This window comes from Athene noctua, chromosome 3, assembly GCF_965140245.1.
Source record: "Athene noctua chromosome 3, bAthNoc1.hap1.1, whole genome shotgun sequence".
Taxonomy (NCBI): domain Eukaryota; kingdom Metazoa; phylum Chordata; class Aves; order Strigiformes; family Strigidae; genus Athene; species Athene noctua.
The window spans coordinates 60,302,811-60,321,900 of NC_134039.1; the positions used below are offsets into that span (position 1 = coordinate 60,302,811).

The 19,090-nt window shown below is 41.1% G+C and overlaps 1 protein-coding gene across 8 annotated transcripts in view; it reads left to right on the forward strand.

The window, feature by feature from the left end:
• ST7 (suppression of tumorigenicity 7) overlaps nucleotides 1-19,090 on the forward strand; it is a 155,681-nt gene that overhangs the window by 87,895 nt on the left and 48,696 nt on the right. For all 8 annotated transcript variants that reach the window (XM_074903146.1, XM_074903139.1, XM_074903140.1 and 5 more), the window contains 6 exons: nucleotides 6,217-6,376; nucleotides 11,017-11,071; nucleotides 11,626-11,741; nucleotides 12,894-12,969; nucleotides 15,317-15,471; nucleotides 18,883-18,980. In XM_074903146.1, coding sequence (XP_074759247.1) covers nucleotides 6,217-6,376; nucleotides 11,017-11,071; nucleotides 11,626-11,741; nucleotides 12,894-12,969; nucleotides 15,317-15,471; nucleotides 18,883-18,980 — 660 coding nt within the window. The remainder of the gene's footprint in view (nucleotides 1-6,216; nucleotides 6,377-11,016; nucleotides 11,072-11,625; nucleotides 11,742-12,893; nucleotides 12,970-15,316; nucleotides 15,472-18,882; nucleotides 18,981-19,090) is intronic.

Here is a 19,090-nt window from a genome sequence, read left to right on the forward strand (position 1 = left end):
TTCTTTTCTGGGTAGCTCAGAACTGTACAGAAAATACTTTTCTGTATCTCAAGCATTCTCCTTAATAATTTCTTGATTACAGCACATAGTTTAAAATAAACAATTTAACATATATTCAATTTATCCCTATTTTAGAGATCTATTTCAGGCACTATTTTAGGCATCAAAATTAGGAACCAAATTAAGCCCTAAGCTGCATTAGAAATATTGTACTAGAAACTTGGTTCCACCACAGTTACTTTTAATCCAGTAAAAAACATGATTCTGTCTCACAGAATACAGTGAGCTGCATTGTATTCGGTGCCTGAAAGGCTGAGGTTTTCCACAGGTGGGGTAATAAAACTGTCATGAAACACAACTGATGTCCAGTAAATGCTGTGAACTGGAACTATGTAAATGCCACTGAGATTTCTAAATAAGGCCATGTATTTAACATACAGTTATCACTAGAGTGAAAGTTGGTTAGCAAGCTCAGGTGGCATTTGCATTGCAAACTGATGGAGTCTCAGTTCTAACAAAGCATAGCCAGAAGTGAACCCCAGTCTTGAATCTGCACCAAGAATGCCTTGTATTCTACCTCAGAGCCAGGAACAATAAGGAAAGTTTTCTGCTACACAATGAGAAACCTTCACAATGAACAAACACCAGGTCTTTCAGAGATAAGAAATAGAAAAGCAGTCTACAGAGGTAGAGAGTGAGTGCTGAGTCTACACACAGGCTAGCCTTGAACAGCTGGGCTATCTGCTATTACCTGAGTATGTATATAGTATGAGAGTCCCAGCCTTTTGTAGCCAATGGTACTAGTACAGGAAGTCTGAAAGAGGACCTGAATAACACAGAAAGGACCTGTCTTACTTTCACTAGATATTAATTGTTCATCTGCTTGTTTCGTTACCTTTGTGTAGTCTGCTTCAGAGGAGCACAAAGGTGACTTGAGTTCTGGGTGTTGCCACAGACTCCAAGAAAGTGGCAGTTGTGCAGGGACAATCTTTGGCAGCTGAAAAGTGATACATGGTAATTGTTCAAAGTTTTTGCTCTGTTCAGTGGAAACTGACAGGTCAGGGAGGGCAGAATCCTTGTAGGGAGTTCCAAAGAAACTGGAAACACTTGTCAAGGAGCAGATGAGAGAGGAAGGCAGGCTATAACCCAGTCCACAGACAAGAGAAAGGTATTGTAAGTAACTGGGGTATACCCAGTGTTGAGAGAAGTACTGTTCTTAGTTCAGGCAGTATATTATGTATTTCCAGGGGTAGATGAAGTGTAAGTGAATAGCAATTTATTTTGAATAAGATGCTCATTTGCACTGCATGTATCTTCTCATGCTGACTCCCTGAGATAAGTGGGGGTTTGGTAACCAGGAGCAGAGTTGAAATACACCTGCTAAACGGGCATATTTCACCCAGAAGGAATGGGGCTGCATAGCATTCCGGACTGTTGTTGAGGATACTGAGAGCATGGTCAGAGGTGCACTGTTTCCTGAAACCAAACTGAGCAGGATTGGAGTATCAGTTTGAGTCACTGGCTACCCCTAACAGCTAAATAAAACAGACCAGGGCCTTTCTTTGTCAGAAAGCAAGTAGCATTGTATAGTCACATCCATATGGATGAGCACTCTTGCCTCCCAAAACAGGATGATCTTTTGTATACTGTCTACTGGAAACAGCCCCTGGGCTGTGGTATCCCTAGAACATGTCCAGTCATTTCCTGGGAGAGTTGGCACAGGCCAGGCAGTGTGCTAGCAAACAAACGGCATGGATGAGTAAGCCAGTCAAACCTGTGCTGTGCTCCCATTTTATTTATCAAATAGGCTTAAACCATGGAATCAAGTTCTGCTATTGTTATCCTTTTCCTCAAGACAGTAAGTTTCATTTAAATCCCATTAGATCAGTTGTTAGAAGTCCTCATATTAGAAAAGTACTTCAAATCTTACTCCTGTGAGACTGGGAAGCCTCATTACAAGGTTGAATGAGAACTCTGAGCTGTAGAAGCTGCTGGCAAACAAAATCCTTTAGTGCTTCTATGGAAGACTCAATACTAATACACTAGGAGAGGACTACAGAGAGTGTTTGCTCTAAGAGAGGATGCCTGTGTCAGATATGATAAACAGGAAAGCATAATTCAGATCATTGATAGACATCACTACTTGGTTCAGTGAGAACCACCATCAAAACCATCCCTTGTGAATTGATGCATTTATGATGGAATATCTGTTCTGAAAAACCAGGCGAGAACATCAGATATCCCAAGTGATGCAGAATAGATTTGTTGCTACACAGAGGAATAACATGATCCAGGATTGTCTGTATGTGAGAGCAGAGATAAGAAAGAGGATGACTGTAATTGTTTTCATTGCACAGGGGAAGACAAGTATCTGCTTGGAGAAGTAAAAGCAGAAAAAAGTCCAAAGCAAGCATCTGAAATGCATTAAGAAGATTTATGAGTGATTAACCAGCTCTTACGTAACTTAAATATATTTGTCACCTACAAGTTGTTTTTTTCATAGCCATGCATTTCTAGAAATCATCAATAAGGGTTTTCCAGAATTAAATACTCTTACATTAAGCATTATCCACACCAGATTAAAAGAATAAAAATTCTAGATTTGGATTTCTAAACACACAAAGCTGGAAACATTCAGAACAGGGTTTTAACTTGGCCTTTGTGAGCATAATAGTTTCAAAGATCCCTTGAGGGTTTGGAGATACTTGACTCTGTTCTGATTTGAAAGCACAGGCACTAACTAGAAAGAGCCCAGAGAAATTTGGCCGTGCTGTGAAGGGGACAAGGTCTGTGAAGATGAGTTCCCCTCCTGCTGTATGTATATGACAGAAATGAGGTGGCCTTTTCTTTCAGAAGTGGTGCAGAAATGATCTTTCTCCTTATTTTCCTCTCTGATCCACATCTCTTTCAGTGGGTAATTAATCCTTGTAGTCACCTATTATTCTGTCAGATGAGCTCTCATCTGCTAAACTGTCAAAAGCTTGTTGACTTCACATTCAAACTAGAGCTGGTGCAGCTAGAAATCAAATTTGATTTATAGAAATTTGATTTATAGGTTTCAAAACAGGTGACACTGTCTGAGAAAGGTACAAAAATTCTGCAAAGAGAATTTATTGTTTTGACTTCAGTACCAGATTACAGATTACCTTCTCATACACCATGAATAAATCACTCCAAGCAAAGGCTTATTACGATGATCATTTATGGCTTTCATTTCTAAGAGACCATATGCATTGAGATCTGGCTAATGTTTCCTGGCACTGGATTTGCTCAGCATCGCAGATATTTTCAAAGCTGCCTTAAACAATTTAATTTTTTTAAGTAATTAATGTATTTGTAAGTCTAGGGAGGCAGACTTACATCTATGTTACATGTTCTAGCAAGTTCCAGTCACTCAGCTGAACTGTAGTAGCGACCACATATATATACATATTCTTTCTGCTTCTATCCTGAGTTTCACTGAAATTCAGTGTGACAGTTTTCCAGCTGGTATACATTTGTGCAGGGCAAGTGGGCTCAAGCATAAGCTTGTGCTGCTCACTCTTTCTCTGAGTTTTACTGACTTTTTATCTAAAAGCTGATTATGATTGAAATAATGAGCAGGGATTTATTAGCACATTTAAAAAAATCTATGTTTTTCTTCTCTTAAAGAAAGTATGAAGCTTGTTAGATATGGTGTATAATTGCCAAGAGTTTTGAGCAGCCAGTCTGGCAGCTGTAGTTTAGTTTCTGACTTACGTTACAGTGATAGTCTTACTGAGTGTCCCTTGCCTCAGCACAAGACTATAATCTTTGATTCCTAACAGCCACTCCTTCTGAGGCCTTGGGCAGGTAGAACTGTGGCTTGTGTGCCTTGATTTGTTCAAGCTTCAAAGTTTCCAAAGATAAAATAGAAAAAGATGCTCACAGTAGATCTGTGACTGCATCTCATGGCATGGCCTTTCTCTCATGGTCAGTCACACGCTGCCTGCTTAGGTTATGATGCTCTCTTAGATCATAAGATTTAAATTCTAAACCCTTTAGAAAGTGTTGCATGCTTAAGAGCATGAGGACAACTAAAACCAAAGCTGGCTCACCTGTGCCAGCTCCCTGTTCACAGCCTCTGGCATTCGGAGGCAGGGGTGCATGCCAGGGGAAGTGTATTAGCAGTGCAGGGGCAAGTGTTCAGTGATAATCCTCAGTGTTCTGTCCCAGACTTTCCAGGACTCCCAGCTGAACACGGCTGCAAGCGTGTGCTGATGGAACGGGCACGGTGACAAATGCGTTCTGGAGCCTATGTAAGGAGGAACTCCATGCTGTGTGGGTTTTCAGTGATTTGCCGGGGACATAGAGTTCACAGAGATCTGGGTGTGTTTATGTTCTGGTTTCTCTGTGGCCATCTTCCCAAGGGCTTGTGACCTTTATGTGTTCACATAGTGCTTCTGTATGCTCCTCATCAGACTGCTCCATTCTTTCTCGCTGATGTCTCCTAGAAAAGCTGTTAGATTGTTTTGGGGACTGAGTGATCTCCAGGGCTGCCACGCACTCTTGTGTGAACTTGTCACAAGTGGCCACCAGCTACACTCCCCCCTTCATTCCAGCGCAGCTAGGGTCAGCTTCCTCCCGATGCTTTAACAACCTCTAGACGCTTTAACAACACAGCTGAATTCAGGGGAAGGCCCACTGCAGAATGCATTGGAGTACCCTTTGAAAAGGAGCATTTTATTACTGTGCCAGAAGATTGATCTTCTGTTTTTTTCCCCTATGGAATAGTTTAAAGGGGGAAAAAAATAGAGTATGTCTTGTCTACAGACAATTCCATGGAGACAGAAGTCAGTTCAATTATATAAGAAGCTCAAGAGAGCTTGAAGATGAAAAAATTCTGTGGGAGGGAGAGTGTGGAGCCCAGCCTGAACCTCTTTGCAGCAGGAAGACTCCTAAGAGGCCTTGCAGAGCCTGCTGGCTCCTAGCCGGCCCGCCAGAACCTGCTTGACAGTGCACTGATGGTGTCAAAGATGTGAATGCAATCCTTTCACTTACTGGTCATGCCTAGTTGTTGTAAGAATCCATAAATAATTGTTCTTTTTTTTCCAGGGATTTTGTAAAAGCTTTCAGCACTGGCATAAAACATGGAGACACCAAGTAATAAAGAACAGGCAAAGATTGTTCACAATTCCTAGTGCAATCAATATTCCAAATTTGTTTCAGCTGGTATATAGATGTTTGTGTGATGATTCAAGTGCAACTGCAAAACACAGTCATTTTACATACTCATTATAAGCGTGTGCCTTTACAATTTTTAGTCAAAACCTTTTTCCTATTTATACAAAATAGTCTTCATTTTCAAGTTCATGTGGTTTCCTGAGAGATGTGTATTCTTACCCAAGAATATAATTTCTTTGAGAAAATACCACTGATATGTATATAATTTCAATTACAAGGGATTCTTTTGGCTGTGGAATGATTTCTCAATAGAGCTCTTTAAATTATAATTTTTTCTGCTAGCTGAACCAAAAGCCTGAAAATAAAATTAATTCAGAACCAGCCCAAGTCAGCCAAACAAAACAAAACACAGTTCAATTGGGGAAAAAAGAATCCTAAAAGGAACAGGATTCAGCTTCCTGGAGTTTGTTTGGTATTTATAACATTTTTCAAATTCAACTCAATAAATTCCTTTGGAAGCATTGCTGGGAAAACAAGCACACGCCTGCTTTTCCTCAGTTTCCCTTGACTGCAGAGGGAGCTGGGGAAAGGTGAGGCGAGAGCAGTCCTGACTGCAGCGTCCCATTTACACCGCTGATGTTAGACAGGATGGAGCTGAGCTGGTTTTTTTCCAGGAGTCAATTTAGAGGAATGCTCCAACCAACTTTAAATGCCTTTAAAAGAAGTAATTTTTAAAAACCTGAAACAACCAACCAGATTTTTTTGCTGACAAGATTGAGATTTTTGTCCTGCTGTACTGCAGGTTTTTAAAGCGATTTGCCGGATTCGGCACGAACCTGGATCAAATTTAAAGTCCGAGTATGCCACGGGCAGGGAGGCCGGGAGGCCGCTGCGGCCTCGGTGCTCCTGGGGCGGGGAAGGCGGCGGCAGGTGCCTCCCCCCGGGTGCGGCGGGAGGGGGCCGCCGCCTGCCCGCCCGCCCGCCCGCGGCGGTTCCCGTTTCGGGCTGCGGCGCAGAGGCCAGGGTCGGGCGGGTCCGGGCGCTGACTCTTGTCGCTGTCGCTGTCTGTTGCAGATCTTCGAGTGGTGGTACTTCCGCAAGTACGGCACCTCCTTCATCGAGCAGGTCTCGGTGAGCCACTTGCGCCCTCTGCTGGGCGGGGTGGACAACAGCGCGCCCAGCACCGCCAGCGCCGCCAACGGGGACGCGGACTCCAGCCGCCAGAGCGTCTCAGGTGAGGGGCGGCGGGCGGCGCTCACCCCCTCACCCCTCACCCTCGCCCTTCCCTCGGCTTTCGAGGCGGTGTAAAGCTGAAACTTTGCTTCTCGAGGTTCCTGTGCCCCGGGTCACCCAGCGCCGGGGAAAATGTCCTTCGTATGGCCGAGGAGAAACATGAGGGGCTGTTACCTCGGGTGGCTGTTGAGCTGGGTGGGAGTGGGTGCAGGGTGAAGCTGCTGGGTGGTGGCAGAGCCTCAGCTGCCTGGCACAGTGGCTGTGCAGCTCTCCTGCCCCAAAACACCCCACATTCACCTCATCCAAGGGTGCCGTGCTCGACTTTCACCCAGGCCCATTGTGACAGCAGCAGCTCGACACGCCTTGGGCGGCGAGCTGTAGGCACATGGTACAAATATCATCTCATGCTGAGCTGTGAGACCAGATAAGGCTTCCTTTAAACTTGTTGTCAAATAAAAGGTAAAGCTGCTTCATTAGTTGCTGTGGCTAATTATATCTTTCCAGATTCCTGCAGCGTTTACTGCTCAGGTTGCATTGCTAATGCATCTATTTCTCCCTTGTTCTGAAAGCCCTGCTAAACTGCACGTGGTCTTTCTACAATACAGTTTCTAAAGGCAGGTGGTATTTTCATTTAAATTCCTTTGAATAAACCAACACTGTAAAAAAACCATAGAATCAGAAAAAGATGTTGGGAATGCTCATCTGCTTTTGCATCACTTTTATTTTTTAGATAAATTAGGTAGTATGTAAACAACATTTGAATTTCACTTTAGTAAATAGAAGCACTCTGACTTTTAATAGCTTAAGGGCTTGTTCTGTTCCTGAATCTGCTATCAATTTGATTTGTGTCTTTGGGCAAGTCATAATGCAGTCAGGTTTTTTAAAAAGGCCTCCAGTTTAGGGGACCTGATTTCAGGCATTTGGGGCTCAATTTTAGTGAGCTTCCAGACATTCACAGCCCTTATGAGTTTCAGTGTAAGGAGTAGGTGCTGCAAATCAGGCTGAAGGTGTCTTAAAGTTGACCTTGACACTCTGGGGCTTCTTTTCTAGTGCATGTGATTATTCTGAATAAACATATGATTGAGGAGGTGTTTTGAGAGCCTTACATAAGTGGTATAAATGTATGAGTTGTACTTTTTGTTATGTGTTTATATATTACGATAATAAATACAAATCTACTTGCTCTGGTGAAAAAGAGTGTTAAATCAGAAGAAATCAGCTTTTATGTGATGGCAGAGAGAATGTCAATTTTGAACTGAGGCAGCTTGAGTCCTGTTACAGCTCTGTGGCAGGAGGATGATATCTGCAGGTCAGTTTGTTCACATCACAGGTTTGGAGTTCTGCTGAGGCACTCTGGGTCAGGTGCCTGGTTGCCTGGGGTGGTTCCTCTGAGAGACAGGCCAGCCTGCCTCAAATGAATCAGCCCCCCAAGCACTGATCTTTGTGGACTGAAGAGGAGTCCCAAGGGACTTGTCCCTCTGCTTGGGTGACTCAGCTACCTGGGGCAGATGAATCAAAACCAGCCCATGAGTAATGAAGTTGCTGAAATACTTCTGCTTGTGGCTTGAGTTGGTGATACTGATTGTTAAAGAAAGTCAGGGCAGGAGCATCTCGGCTTGTGTTCCTCATCTGTAAAACAAAGCTTACCTATTCCAGCCCTAGCTTGGCATACAGGCCATAATCTTAATATTGGAAATTACTTCAACTTTCAGTAGGAGTGTGGCCCTAGAATCAATTATGGTTTCATGAAATTTATTTCCTCTGCAGACTTTTAAAATATATTGAAATTAACAAGTGAGGAAAAGTGAATGAAAGAAACCCAAATTCAGTTATGGAGAAAACATTATTATTTAACAGCTGAGGTGCCTGTGTCTGTACCTGTCAAATTTTATTTCTGCCCTTTAGTATTCATGAAAACAAACAAACAAAAATTAGCTTTGAACTTACAAGTTAAATAAAATAGGTGACCTCAAAAAACCTTGCTCTCTACTGAGTGTTTCTACTTGGGGAAGCCTCCATATAGCACAGCAAATTCAGCTGTTGCCATTCCCGTCTGAGGAGAGGCTGTGATCAGCAGCACTGCATGGTCCAGTATATTAGATTTGGGTGAACTGGCAGAAAGCATGGGATGGCTTGGAAACACCTGTGTGCACTCATCAACACGCTCAGTCACTCTTCAACAGCTCTGAAATAACTCCCATCATTTTAAAGCAGAAGGCACATTATTCGGACTAATGAGGTTCAACCAAGCATCTTGACTTTTCTGATATAAACAAATAGTCAAGGAGCGTGTTTGCTTTCAGTGCATTGGCACTTGAGACTATGAGTTGGGACTCTGTCACAGTGTCTCTGGATAGTGTGTCTGTATGGATAGCCTGTTATTTGTGCCTTCCGAAAGATTGGAGCTCAAAATGTGATCATTGAACAAGGAGCTGAAAGATTAATCTTCAATAAATCCTAATTGCTTATATAAAATAAGGACATAATTATATTATTAGTTTATAATGTAACAGAAAAGGCAACCTTTTCAGTTTACCATGCATCAACACTGGGATGTTTCTTTGACTGTCCAACAAGGTGAAGATGAGTTTTTCACTTGTCTCACCATGTTTTCCTATGTAGATGTTTGACTATGGTACAATATTGCAGTAGGTATCTTTGTCTTCAGAAAGGTCAGAAGAATGGTTGTTGTACTGAGACCACGGTATCCACAGATACCAAGACAAAAGGAATAAAGAGCACATGTTTAACTAGCCAGGCAGATGCCAAACTACCCCCAGGACAGCAGGTGGTAATAAAATCCCTTCTTCACCTCCCTTTTTGTTCCCCAATTCCACCTTTCCCTGCTACAGTGCTGAAGTACTGCATACTTCAGATAAAGTATATATAACGACTTAAATTTAAATAGATGAGCAAGAAGAACGGTGTCACTGTGATCAAATAGTCGTTGCCTAATCTTGTTGGTTGCAAATAGGGTAAGCCAGGTCATTGAACTGTACCACTGGATCTGAGAAGGCTGATGTTGATTTAATATTTACAATGGTTTGAAAGTCATATTGTGTAAAAACTATCAGATTGAAGCCTGTCAAACAGCCATACCCTCTGGCTGCACCACAGAACGGCTGACTGATGATCGAGCACTTCTGCTGAGTAAACCAGTGGTGCTTTCTAGTATTAGCTACCTGCTGAAATGGTTAGTTGAAAGATGCAGATGTATAATCAATGCTCTCTTCCCAAACATCTTCCCATTCCCATGTCTCTGTTTCATGCATGTGTTAGGCCATGTGGGCACCAAGCTGAGGACCTACCTCCTATGCTACCTGACTAGTTTTTGTGTAGCTGTGGGTGTCATTATGTTACTGGAAATAATTTATGTAAAATGCTTCCTCTCTGTGCTGCTTTAGCCTCATACTCAGAAGTGGGAGCTATGTCCGTGAGAAAGAGAAGGGCTTGACTTGCCGTTCTGTATTTCTGTCTTTCTTTAATGGAACAGGCATGAAGGGAGCAGGCATATACTTACCAGTGTTGTATAAAGTAGGGTACCATGCTGACTCAACATCCCACAAGAAAACTGTTGCTGTGATCTCTTTAGAAACGATGTCAGAAATTTTCATAGGGAAAAATGTGCTGGTTGACTTCAGTGGTGGAAAGCAGCTGGTGAAGTGCTGCAGGGCCCATGCTACTGATGAGCTTTTGCAGAGCACCACATGAGGGGTCATCCAGTAGCAGATCTGTGGTAGAACAACATGCTGCCTCTCAGTCAGTCTTTGTGCAAATACTGGGTTTGATTCCAGTTTCACCTCCAGGGGAGTGAATTGTCTTTGTTGAAATGAGGAGAACAAGTCTAGTGTTAAATTAAAGGAAGAAGAGTCAGAATCAAGACCTTTCCTTTTCAAATGCTATAGGAATTGATTTTTGTGTGGGTTGTTTTTTTTTTTTTTAGTTCTAAATTACACTGTTATGGATTTTCTTATCTCTTCCTACCTGTAGTGTAAAGAACTTGGATTTTTTTTTTACCCCTGAGAGAAATGTATGAAATGCTTTTAGTGTTCCCAAACCTTTGCAATGCAATGGACTTTTCTCTGCCATCATCCTTTGTCAACCCTGAGATGTTTATAACTCAAGTAAGATCAGCAGATGTTGTCATGGATTTTTACTTCATGAGCTAAGAAGGAATGAAATTTGGCAACTGTAGCTGAGATTCTCAGTGATTTGCAGTATTAACTGGACAGTGAAGTTTTTCCGTAGAAATAATAAGTCCATAGGGACTGAGTTAATTGATGGTTTTCAGTTCAATAACCCAGTGTGATCCCTCTTCAGTTCTCCATTATAGTAAATGTGAGTTCTGGCACTAATCAGTATTATCTTTTCATCTGGTATTTGGTGCTTTGTTAGTGGTTATTTGTCTGGAATAATTACATCTGTTGACACTGATTTATAATGAAAGTATCATTTAAAAAGGAAGAACAGTCTGGTTACCTGCATCTCTATGCTCTTGATTTTTTTTTCTTCCATTTGCACTTATAAAAAATAAAAGCCGTTTGATAAGGCTTGTTGGAAGGTAACTGATGTTTCTGATAAACCTCAAGTACCATTGTAATTTGGGAGAGATTCATTATTGTGTGTTTCTGTTTTTGACAGAATGCAAAGTCTGGCGAAATCCTTTAAATCTGTTCAGAGGAGCTGAATATAATCGGTAAGTGCGATGTTGTTGCAGTTTCAGTCATAGTACTGGGTTAAGGACCTTAACTGTACTTTTCCATTAATCTCCCTCAGAAATGGAAAAACAAAGACACCCGTGGACACATTTTTCTGTCATTTGTAAAATGTTTCTGAATGAAGAGGAATTTAAATTTATGTTCATGCACTTGTTATTTCTGCAATTTTTGGTGACATAAAAAAATGGAAAAACCTAAGTGTGATGTACTTGGTACTGTTAATACAGTAATTCACTTCAGATCAGTTATAGCAAACAACCTAATGAATTATATCTAGGTTTCATGTAGTCTTAATGTTTGAATATGTGCATAACTGATTTCCTGTGTGTGCTTTCCAACATCCTCAATTACTCAGGTTCAACTACTGTTGCTCCATCCCAGTACAGTGAAATGAAACGTATGGTGGTTAGGAGTTTGGCTGGGTGAACTTAGTGGGCTATGCCCATCTCTAACATCTAGGATTCTTTTCTAGATTCATTTTGCTGAATGTGACCTCATTAAACAAAATGTCTCTTTGTTGGCATGTTTGCAGGTATACATGGGTAACAGGGAGAGAACCTTTGACTTACTACGATATGAATCTTTCAGCACAGGACCATCAGACATTCTTTACATGTGACACGGATCATTTACGGCCTGCAGACGCTAGTAAGAGACCTTGTGAACAACTGTTTTTGCTAATAGGTTAATGGTTGTTTTAAACTAACGCAAGAAAAATGCAGTCAGACATAGTAGATAAGGAAAGACAGAAGTTTGATAGTGCCTGGAAAGCCATTGCTGTTGTATTCGTAGTATTCCAGATCTGGGCAAATATCTATATAGATATAAACTATCTAATTTGTATCATTGTTTTGTTCTACTTTCTTGCTGAAGTCATTCAAGGTACCATTTACAAATGTAAAGACTTGGGGTTTTCTCCTGTTTCCTGCAGTGGCTTCAAACATGTATAGCTTAATTTGTCTCCAGCTGCAGTGTAGTATGTTGAGTTACATTGTCCACGTCCTATTTAGTCTATGCTGACAGAAGAGAGAGAGCTTATGTAAAACTTGGGTCCTGTGTTTCGTTCCCTGATGTAGTTAGAAGGTCCGTAAAGAAGAGGAACGACATATTTACAACTGATTTTGATATAAGCAGGTTTAGTTGTGTTAAGCCTTTGCTGTTAAGTCCACGTGCAGACTGGTTCTGCTAAAAATGTACGACAATGATTTAAATCGTCAGAATTTGCCTCTGAAGCGACAAATCTTCTTTGTCTCTTAGGAAAGGAGAGATATTAATGGTTGGGCACCCTATTCTGAGGGCTTAATTACAAAGGAGAACATACTGTGCTTTTCTGACACAAGATAAACATGAATCCTATTTTCTGAACTCTATTGCCTAACTGTAAGGTGGTCTGATTAGCCTGGATGTTGTTTCCATTTAATATTCACCTAAAGCAACAGCACAGTAAGGAACTAGAACGAGAATCCCAACTATCCATGTATTCTTTTGTGCCCTGTGGAATCTACTACCCCAAGAGGAAAAAGCTGCTTGTCACCGCTGTATGTGACTGTGCAGATGGCGTGATCTCTTAGCCAGATTTTCCCATGGAAAAAAATTTAATTAAATGTAAAAATAAAGCTGAGTATTTGGGACAAAAGCTCATGTTGATTACGTATCTTTAGGGTGATCACTGAGCTGTTTGAAGTGCACTGGAGTGAGTCAGGCTGAGGGCAATAAATTTTGTTGTTATAATGCAGTAGATTCTCCTTGTTAACGCTGTAATGGCTGATATGCCCCTGTTCTGCTTTGTTTATTGAATAGTAATGCAGAAAGCCTGGAGAGAGAGAAACCCCCAAGCCCGAATTTCTGCAGCACATGAAGCTTTGGAACTGAATGAGTGAGTGACAACAACATTAACATTTATTCTGTCATTTAAAAATCCATTTGATGATAGCTTAAGGCAGGGGGTTTGCTACAGTAATTTTTAACCATGATTACAGGCCTGTCACAGGAAGGCCTACAATGGGAGGAAAAAAGCACAGCTGCACATTGTGCTAGCCACCCAAAAGATCCTTAGGGCAGTGATGACAATAGGGGTCTTCTCATTGATGTCAGTGGTCTTTGGATCAGCGTAGCAAAGTGTTAATTAAGTTGCCTCCTGATAAGCATATGAAATATGCATTTATGAGGTGGAGAGTTCCCTTTTGGATTTCTCAGTCATCCTGAACAGAGGCAAGAAAGAAGGGACTCATAAACACCTTCTGAAATACTCATTTCATAGTGTGAGAGAATATGATGTAATTTTGTGGGACTTTTGGTCTTTGAGTCCATTATTTATTTTCTCAATGAGAAGTGTAGTATTCAGAGATCTCACAATAAACTCAATGCTCTGATACTTTACTGGCATGGCAAACTGTATAAATGTTGCCAAAGTGTATAAAGTGGAGAGAGTCCCTTAGGTTGCTGTCAGAGATTATACTGCATTCTAAAATTCCATAAACTGATGCCTCACGGATTGTCCTTCACATGTTTCATCAGATGGAGAAAGAGAATTGTTTGTTCCTGGACAGAAGTTTAACTGAGAGAGCATGCAGCATAAAAGGCTTTTGCAGAAGTGAGCTATAAGCCTATGTTGTTCTACTCATGTGTCACAGAATCACAGAATGTCTGAGATTGGCAGGGACCTCTGGAGGTCATTTGGTTCTACCTCCCAGCTCAGGCAGGACCACCTACAGCACATTGCACAGGACCATGTCCAGGGAGCTTTTGAATATCTCCAAGGAGGGAGACTCAACAACATCTCTGGACAACCTGTGCCAATACTCAATCACCCTCACAGTAAAAAAGTGCTTCCTGATGTTTAGACAGAGCCTCCTGTATTTTGGTTTGTGCCTACCGCCTCTGGTCCTGTCACTGGGCACACATACAAAGAACCTGGTTCCATCCTCTTTGCACCCTCACTTCAGGTATTTACAAACATTGATGAGATCCCCTCTGAGCAATCTTTTCTCCAGGCTGAACAGTCTCAGCCCTCTCGGCCTTTCCTCATATGTGAGATGCTCCAGTCCCTTAATCATCCTTATGGTCCTTCACTGGACTCTCTCCAGTCTGTCCATATCCCTCTTGTGCCAGGGAGCCCAGAACTGGACACAGCACTCCAGATGTGGCCTCACCAGTACTGAGCAGCGGTGAAGGATCACCTCCCTCACCCTGCTGGCAGCAATCCTCCGAGTGCAGCTGAGGATACCATTCGACTTCCCTGCGGCAAGGGCACATTGCTGGCTCATGTTGAGCTTGGTGTCCACCAGGATCTCCAAGTCCCTTTCTGCCAAGCTGCTTGTCATCTGGGTGGCCCACAGCGAGTACTGGTTCCTGGAATCTTGTTTTCACCCAGACCCGTTTCTTGTTCCTCAGCTGATGACCCTTTGTGAAATTGCAACTAGAGGCAGCTGCAGCCTGATTCTATTTCTGTATAAAGAAAAATCTTACCAGCAGTGTGCTTTGTATTGTAAGGAAGTCAACAGGCTATCCACCTAACTTCAGCTGCTGAAAGTGTGGCCACTGAGTTTAAAATAGTTGTTTGGGCTCCCTCTATAGTCAATGAGAGAGGCACCTCCATACAGTAATTCACCCTATTCTTAGAGAGATGTTTAAAGGTGTGAAATGTATGGCTTTGTGAAGATGCTTCTTGATGGAAGTGGAGCTGCACAGATAGTTAAGAGATCTAAACCAGACAGCTAAAAGCTGGATGAGGTGACTGTCACCATGCATTTCACCTTTTTGTGTATTCCTAAAGCTGCTTTCCTGGGTTTCGTTTGGGTTTTGGAGGGATGGGGGGGGGTGGGGGGGTGGGGTGTGTGTGTGTTTGTTTTTTAACCTATACAATTATATTTATAATCTGTTCTTTGCATATGGCAAGTGTTACAGGTCTATTGATTCTTTCGATACCATTATAGTAATGGAGACATTTTGTGTTAAAACAAACAGTGCAGTGGTGAGACAGTGCTTTACTTTCTGGGGTAGTTGTCAATAGGTTTACTCAAGTGACTGAGTGATACAGTATCTACAAATGAGAGAAGCTGTAGGTTGCCACAATATTTATTCATCAGACTAGTTCAACAGAGAGGTACATGGACAAAACTCCATTGCCTCTGTATCTGGTACATCCTTGCCAGTCTGCATGTCTTTGTATAGCTTTTACTTCATGCAACTTTCTCATGGTTTTTCCTCTGATATTTTTGCAGGTGTGCTACTGCCTATATTCTCTTGGCTGAAGAGGAAGCAACAACAATTGTAGAAGCAGAGAAGCTGTTCAAGCAAGCTCTGAAAGCTGGAGAGGGCTGTTACAGGCGCAGTCAGCAGCTACAGCACCATGGTGCCCAGTATGAAGCCCAACACAGTAAGTTTCTCTGGAGGGAATAGCTGTTTCTAAAGGGAGAGAAGTTCTGGAGAGTTCTTTGATTTTTGTGGTGGTTTTTTTTTTTCCCTCTAGAACTATGTACTTACTCAGTATTTAACATTGGCTGGAATATGGCTCTAGAGCCAGACTATTCTGTTTCAGTGTTTTTGCTTGATTCTGTTACTGAGCTAGCAATGCTCAGATTACAGATGGACCTTTTCTTTGTCATGGCAGAAAATACTGTAGCATGCACTTGACAGAAAATAAAAGATAGGAGAGCCGAAAGTGATCTGATATTCAGAAAATGCTGGACACTGTTTTAGGAAGTTGCACTGAAGTGCTTTTAGCCATTTTGAAAACATGGGCTCATGTTGTGAAAAGGCTGAAAAGAACAATAGAAACAGGAGTGGTGCGATGCTTTGCCAGTTTTTTTCCATCAGCTGTGAGGGTAAATATGTACAACACATTGTTCTATGTAAAAGTTAGTGAGATCCATTAACCAGTGTGACATTTGAAAAGTTAGTTGCATACGTCAGGAAAGGTCACAGAAACATAAAAATTAACAAGTGCAATAATACAGTGCTCTAACTGAAAGTCTAGATTTCTTAAAAATTTTGAATAAGTAAATTTAACCGCTGTGATGATGTTTATTAGATGCTCCTTAAACCTAAGAAATACATGAGGGTTCACTGCCAGTGCAAAAACAAAAAGATAAATAAAGCAAACAGTCTAGGTTATTTCTAGACTACCTCAGGCAAAAATAATACCAATTAATTACATAAGTACAAGCATTAACATACTTTGGGCATCTTCAAGTTTCTCAGGACCTAAATTCACAGCCTCTGGCTATCTCGCATAATTTGAAGATTGCTGATAAAAATGGCAGATAGTGAAACTGTTTGTGATCTCTGGTTTCAAAAGTGTATGCAAGCCTAAACTTGAAATCCTGAGGTTTTATAAAAGCTTATTTTAAACATTTGTTGCTTATAAAATGATATTTAGTATTATTTGCTTATTTTTGGTGAAAGTAAAAATACAGAGCAGCTGAGACCCTGAAGCAACTTTCAGGCTCTAGCAGGCTTATGGTTGTCTGTGAAACCTTAATTTGTACACTCAGTCCATCCTGAGCATAGAAAATGACAGCAATTGTATGAAAGATGCACAATAAGAGTAATTAAACACTGTCATGATGCTTATGTCCGAGATAACCTGGTTAAATTTGTGCAGGCAAATATAAGTATGGTATTTTTGTAACCTGTCTGTGCTAGATAGCTCCTGTCATCATCAAATTTGACACCCTGAACCTTCAGTATTACGTCAGAGGAAGAAACCAATTGAATCACAAAGCAGAGCAGGAGAGGCTGAAAAGTGACTGCCAGCTCTGACTGTGGCTTCCAGAGGGACTAGATTGTTGCACTTCTCTATACCACCCCATCTGCCCTTGATAATGTCAGTGTACACCTACAAAAGTTAGAGAAGTTCCAGCCTCAGATGATGCCTTGGACACAGGTGCTTCGAGTAGGATTCTCTTGATTATGTGCTGGACTTATGCATGATTTACAAAGGTGGAGAGGAAGGACCACAGACAAATTTGTTGCAGTTCCATGGTTCTGAGATGTCTGTCATTCCATTTTTAGTCCTTGAAGTTAACTTCAGGATGAAAAGTGGGCATTTAATCTTTTACAGGTGAAGAACACTGTGTAATGTCTTCAGCATATTGCTCTATGTTTCTGTTTATTCATGTGCTCTCCTTCATACAGTATTTTATGTTAGACTATGAATTTTCATAGAATCATATAATAGAATGGTTTGTGTTGGAAGGGACCTTAAAGATCATCTAGTTCCAACGCCCCTGCCATGGGCAGGGACACCTTCTACTAGACCAGGTTGCTCAAAGCCCCGTCCAACCTGGCCTTGAACGCTGCCAGGGAGGGGGCAGCCACAGCTGCTCTGGGCAACCTGTTCCAGTGCCTCACCACCCTTACAGTGAAGCATTTTAAGAGTAAATAATGACTTTGAGTACCCAACTTAACCTCCTTCTTCTAAAGGTATTAGTTTATAGAAAGCACAGGCAATCTTTTTGAGGTGGCTCATGTTAGTCACCCCAAATCATGTCACCTCAGAAAATTGTGGCCTTAAATGTTATCTTGATTTCATAGTAAGTAGATTTCTTTTGACTATTCCTTCTGAAAAGACTGAAAAGGAGCTTTGCCAGAAATATATATCTCTTAGCTACACTACATAAACATGTTGAAACAGATGTAACTAATCAATTGTTTATTAAATATATAGGAATCATTGCAGAGATAAGGAATTACATAATATACAGCTAAAGAAATTCCTTCCCTCCCTTATTTTTTTTCTGCTAAAGTTAGACCTTTCAACCTGCTGCTTAATCTCTCTGAAAATTGTAATCACAGGTTTAAAACAATTTGTAGGTACTTGGAATGTTTTCAGTGCACATCTTGTTCTTATTATGAAAGACTTGAAAATGTTAGGAACAGACTACAGTCTTTACAGGCTGCATACTATACACAAAGATAATTTGTAGCAGGTGTCTTATGTTTTCATGATAGGATAATTTTATAGATTATTAGCTGTCCGCTCATTTCCTGTTGGTCCAGAAGCATGTTAAGAGTTCACATTGGAATTACGGGGAAGAGAATGAGAAATTAAACATGTAAGAATTCTCCAAGAGAATAATTGTTGCAGCTGTTCAGTTTCTGTCATCTTTGCTGTTAGGGCATCTTCCAGTACATAGGGTTGTCGTATCTGAAACGTACTAATTTGCCATCCATAATTAGGAGAGTGAGGAATTTGAAGATGATGACTGGGTAACAAGTAAAGGCTCTGTAAATGGAAAGTTCAGGGTTCTTCTAATCATTAAGAAAAAGACTGCTAGAGGATGAGGATTTGTTTTGCTACATCTCCTATTAACAAGCATGTACATCATAACTTACAAAAAAGGCAGGACATATAACGTGCATCTTCATGGATGCCCTTGTCTTAACCATGTATGTGAATTGGTAAGTAATGTAATGCTCTGTGTGTGAGCACAGAGTTTTGTTCCAATGTTAATTTCATAGGGGTTCTCCTTGCCTCACTTGATTACTTGATGGCCCTATAGCGTTCTCTGTACCTTAAGATCTGCTTACATTTCATAGGTGTAAGGCCAACCAACGGGTCCTTATTTTACCTCTGTGTATCTGGAGTAATTCCACTGATTTCAGTGATGTTATGCCACATCTAAATCAGCAGAATTTGGTAATGTTTTATTAAAAGTATTGTGAAAACATTGATGGTTGTGAACAGAAAATGGCAAGAAGACTGTTTCCTTTTGTGTTGGAATATTGAATGAACCTTTGTTTTATCTTTATTATCTTAATGCTGTTTCTTTTTCTTCTTATACAGGAAGGGACACCAATGTATTAGTTTATATTAAGAGGAGACTGGCAATGTGTGCAAGAAAGCTGGGAAGGACCAGGGAAGCAGTAAAAATGATGAGAGATGTGAGTTTGGATTTGTTTCGCATGTGATACTTAGATAATAGTAGCATAGAAATGATAAATGTTTGCTTACAAGTTAGCATCCATTCCTGATGCCTGCAGCACTGCTGATA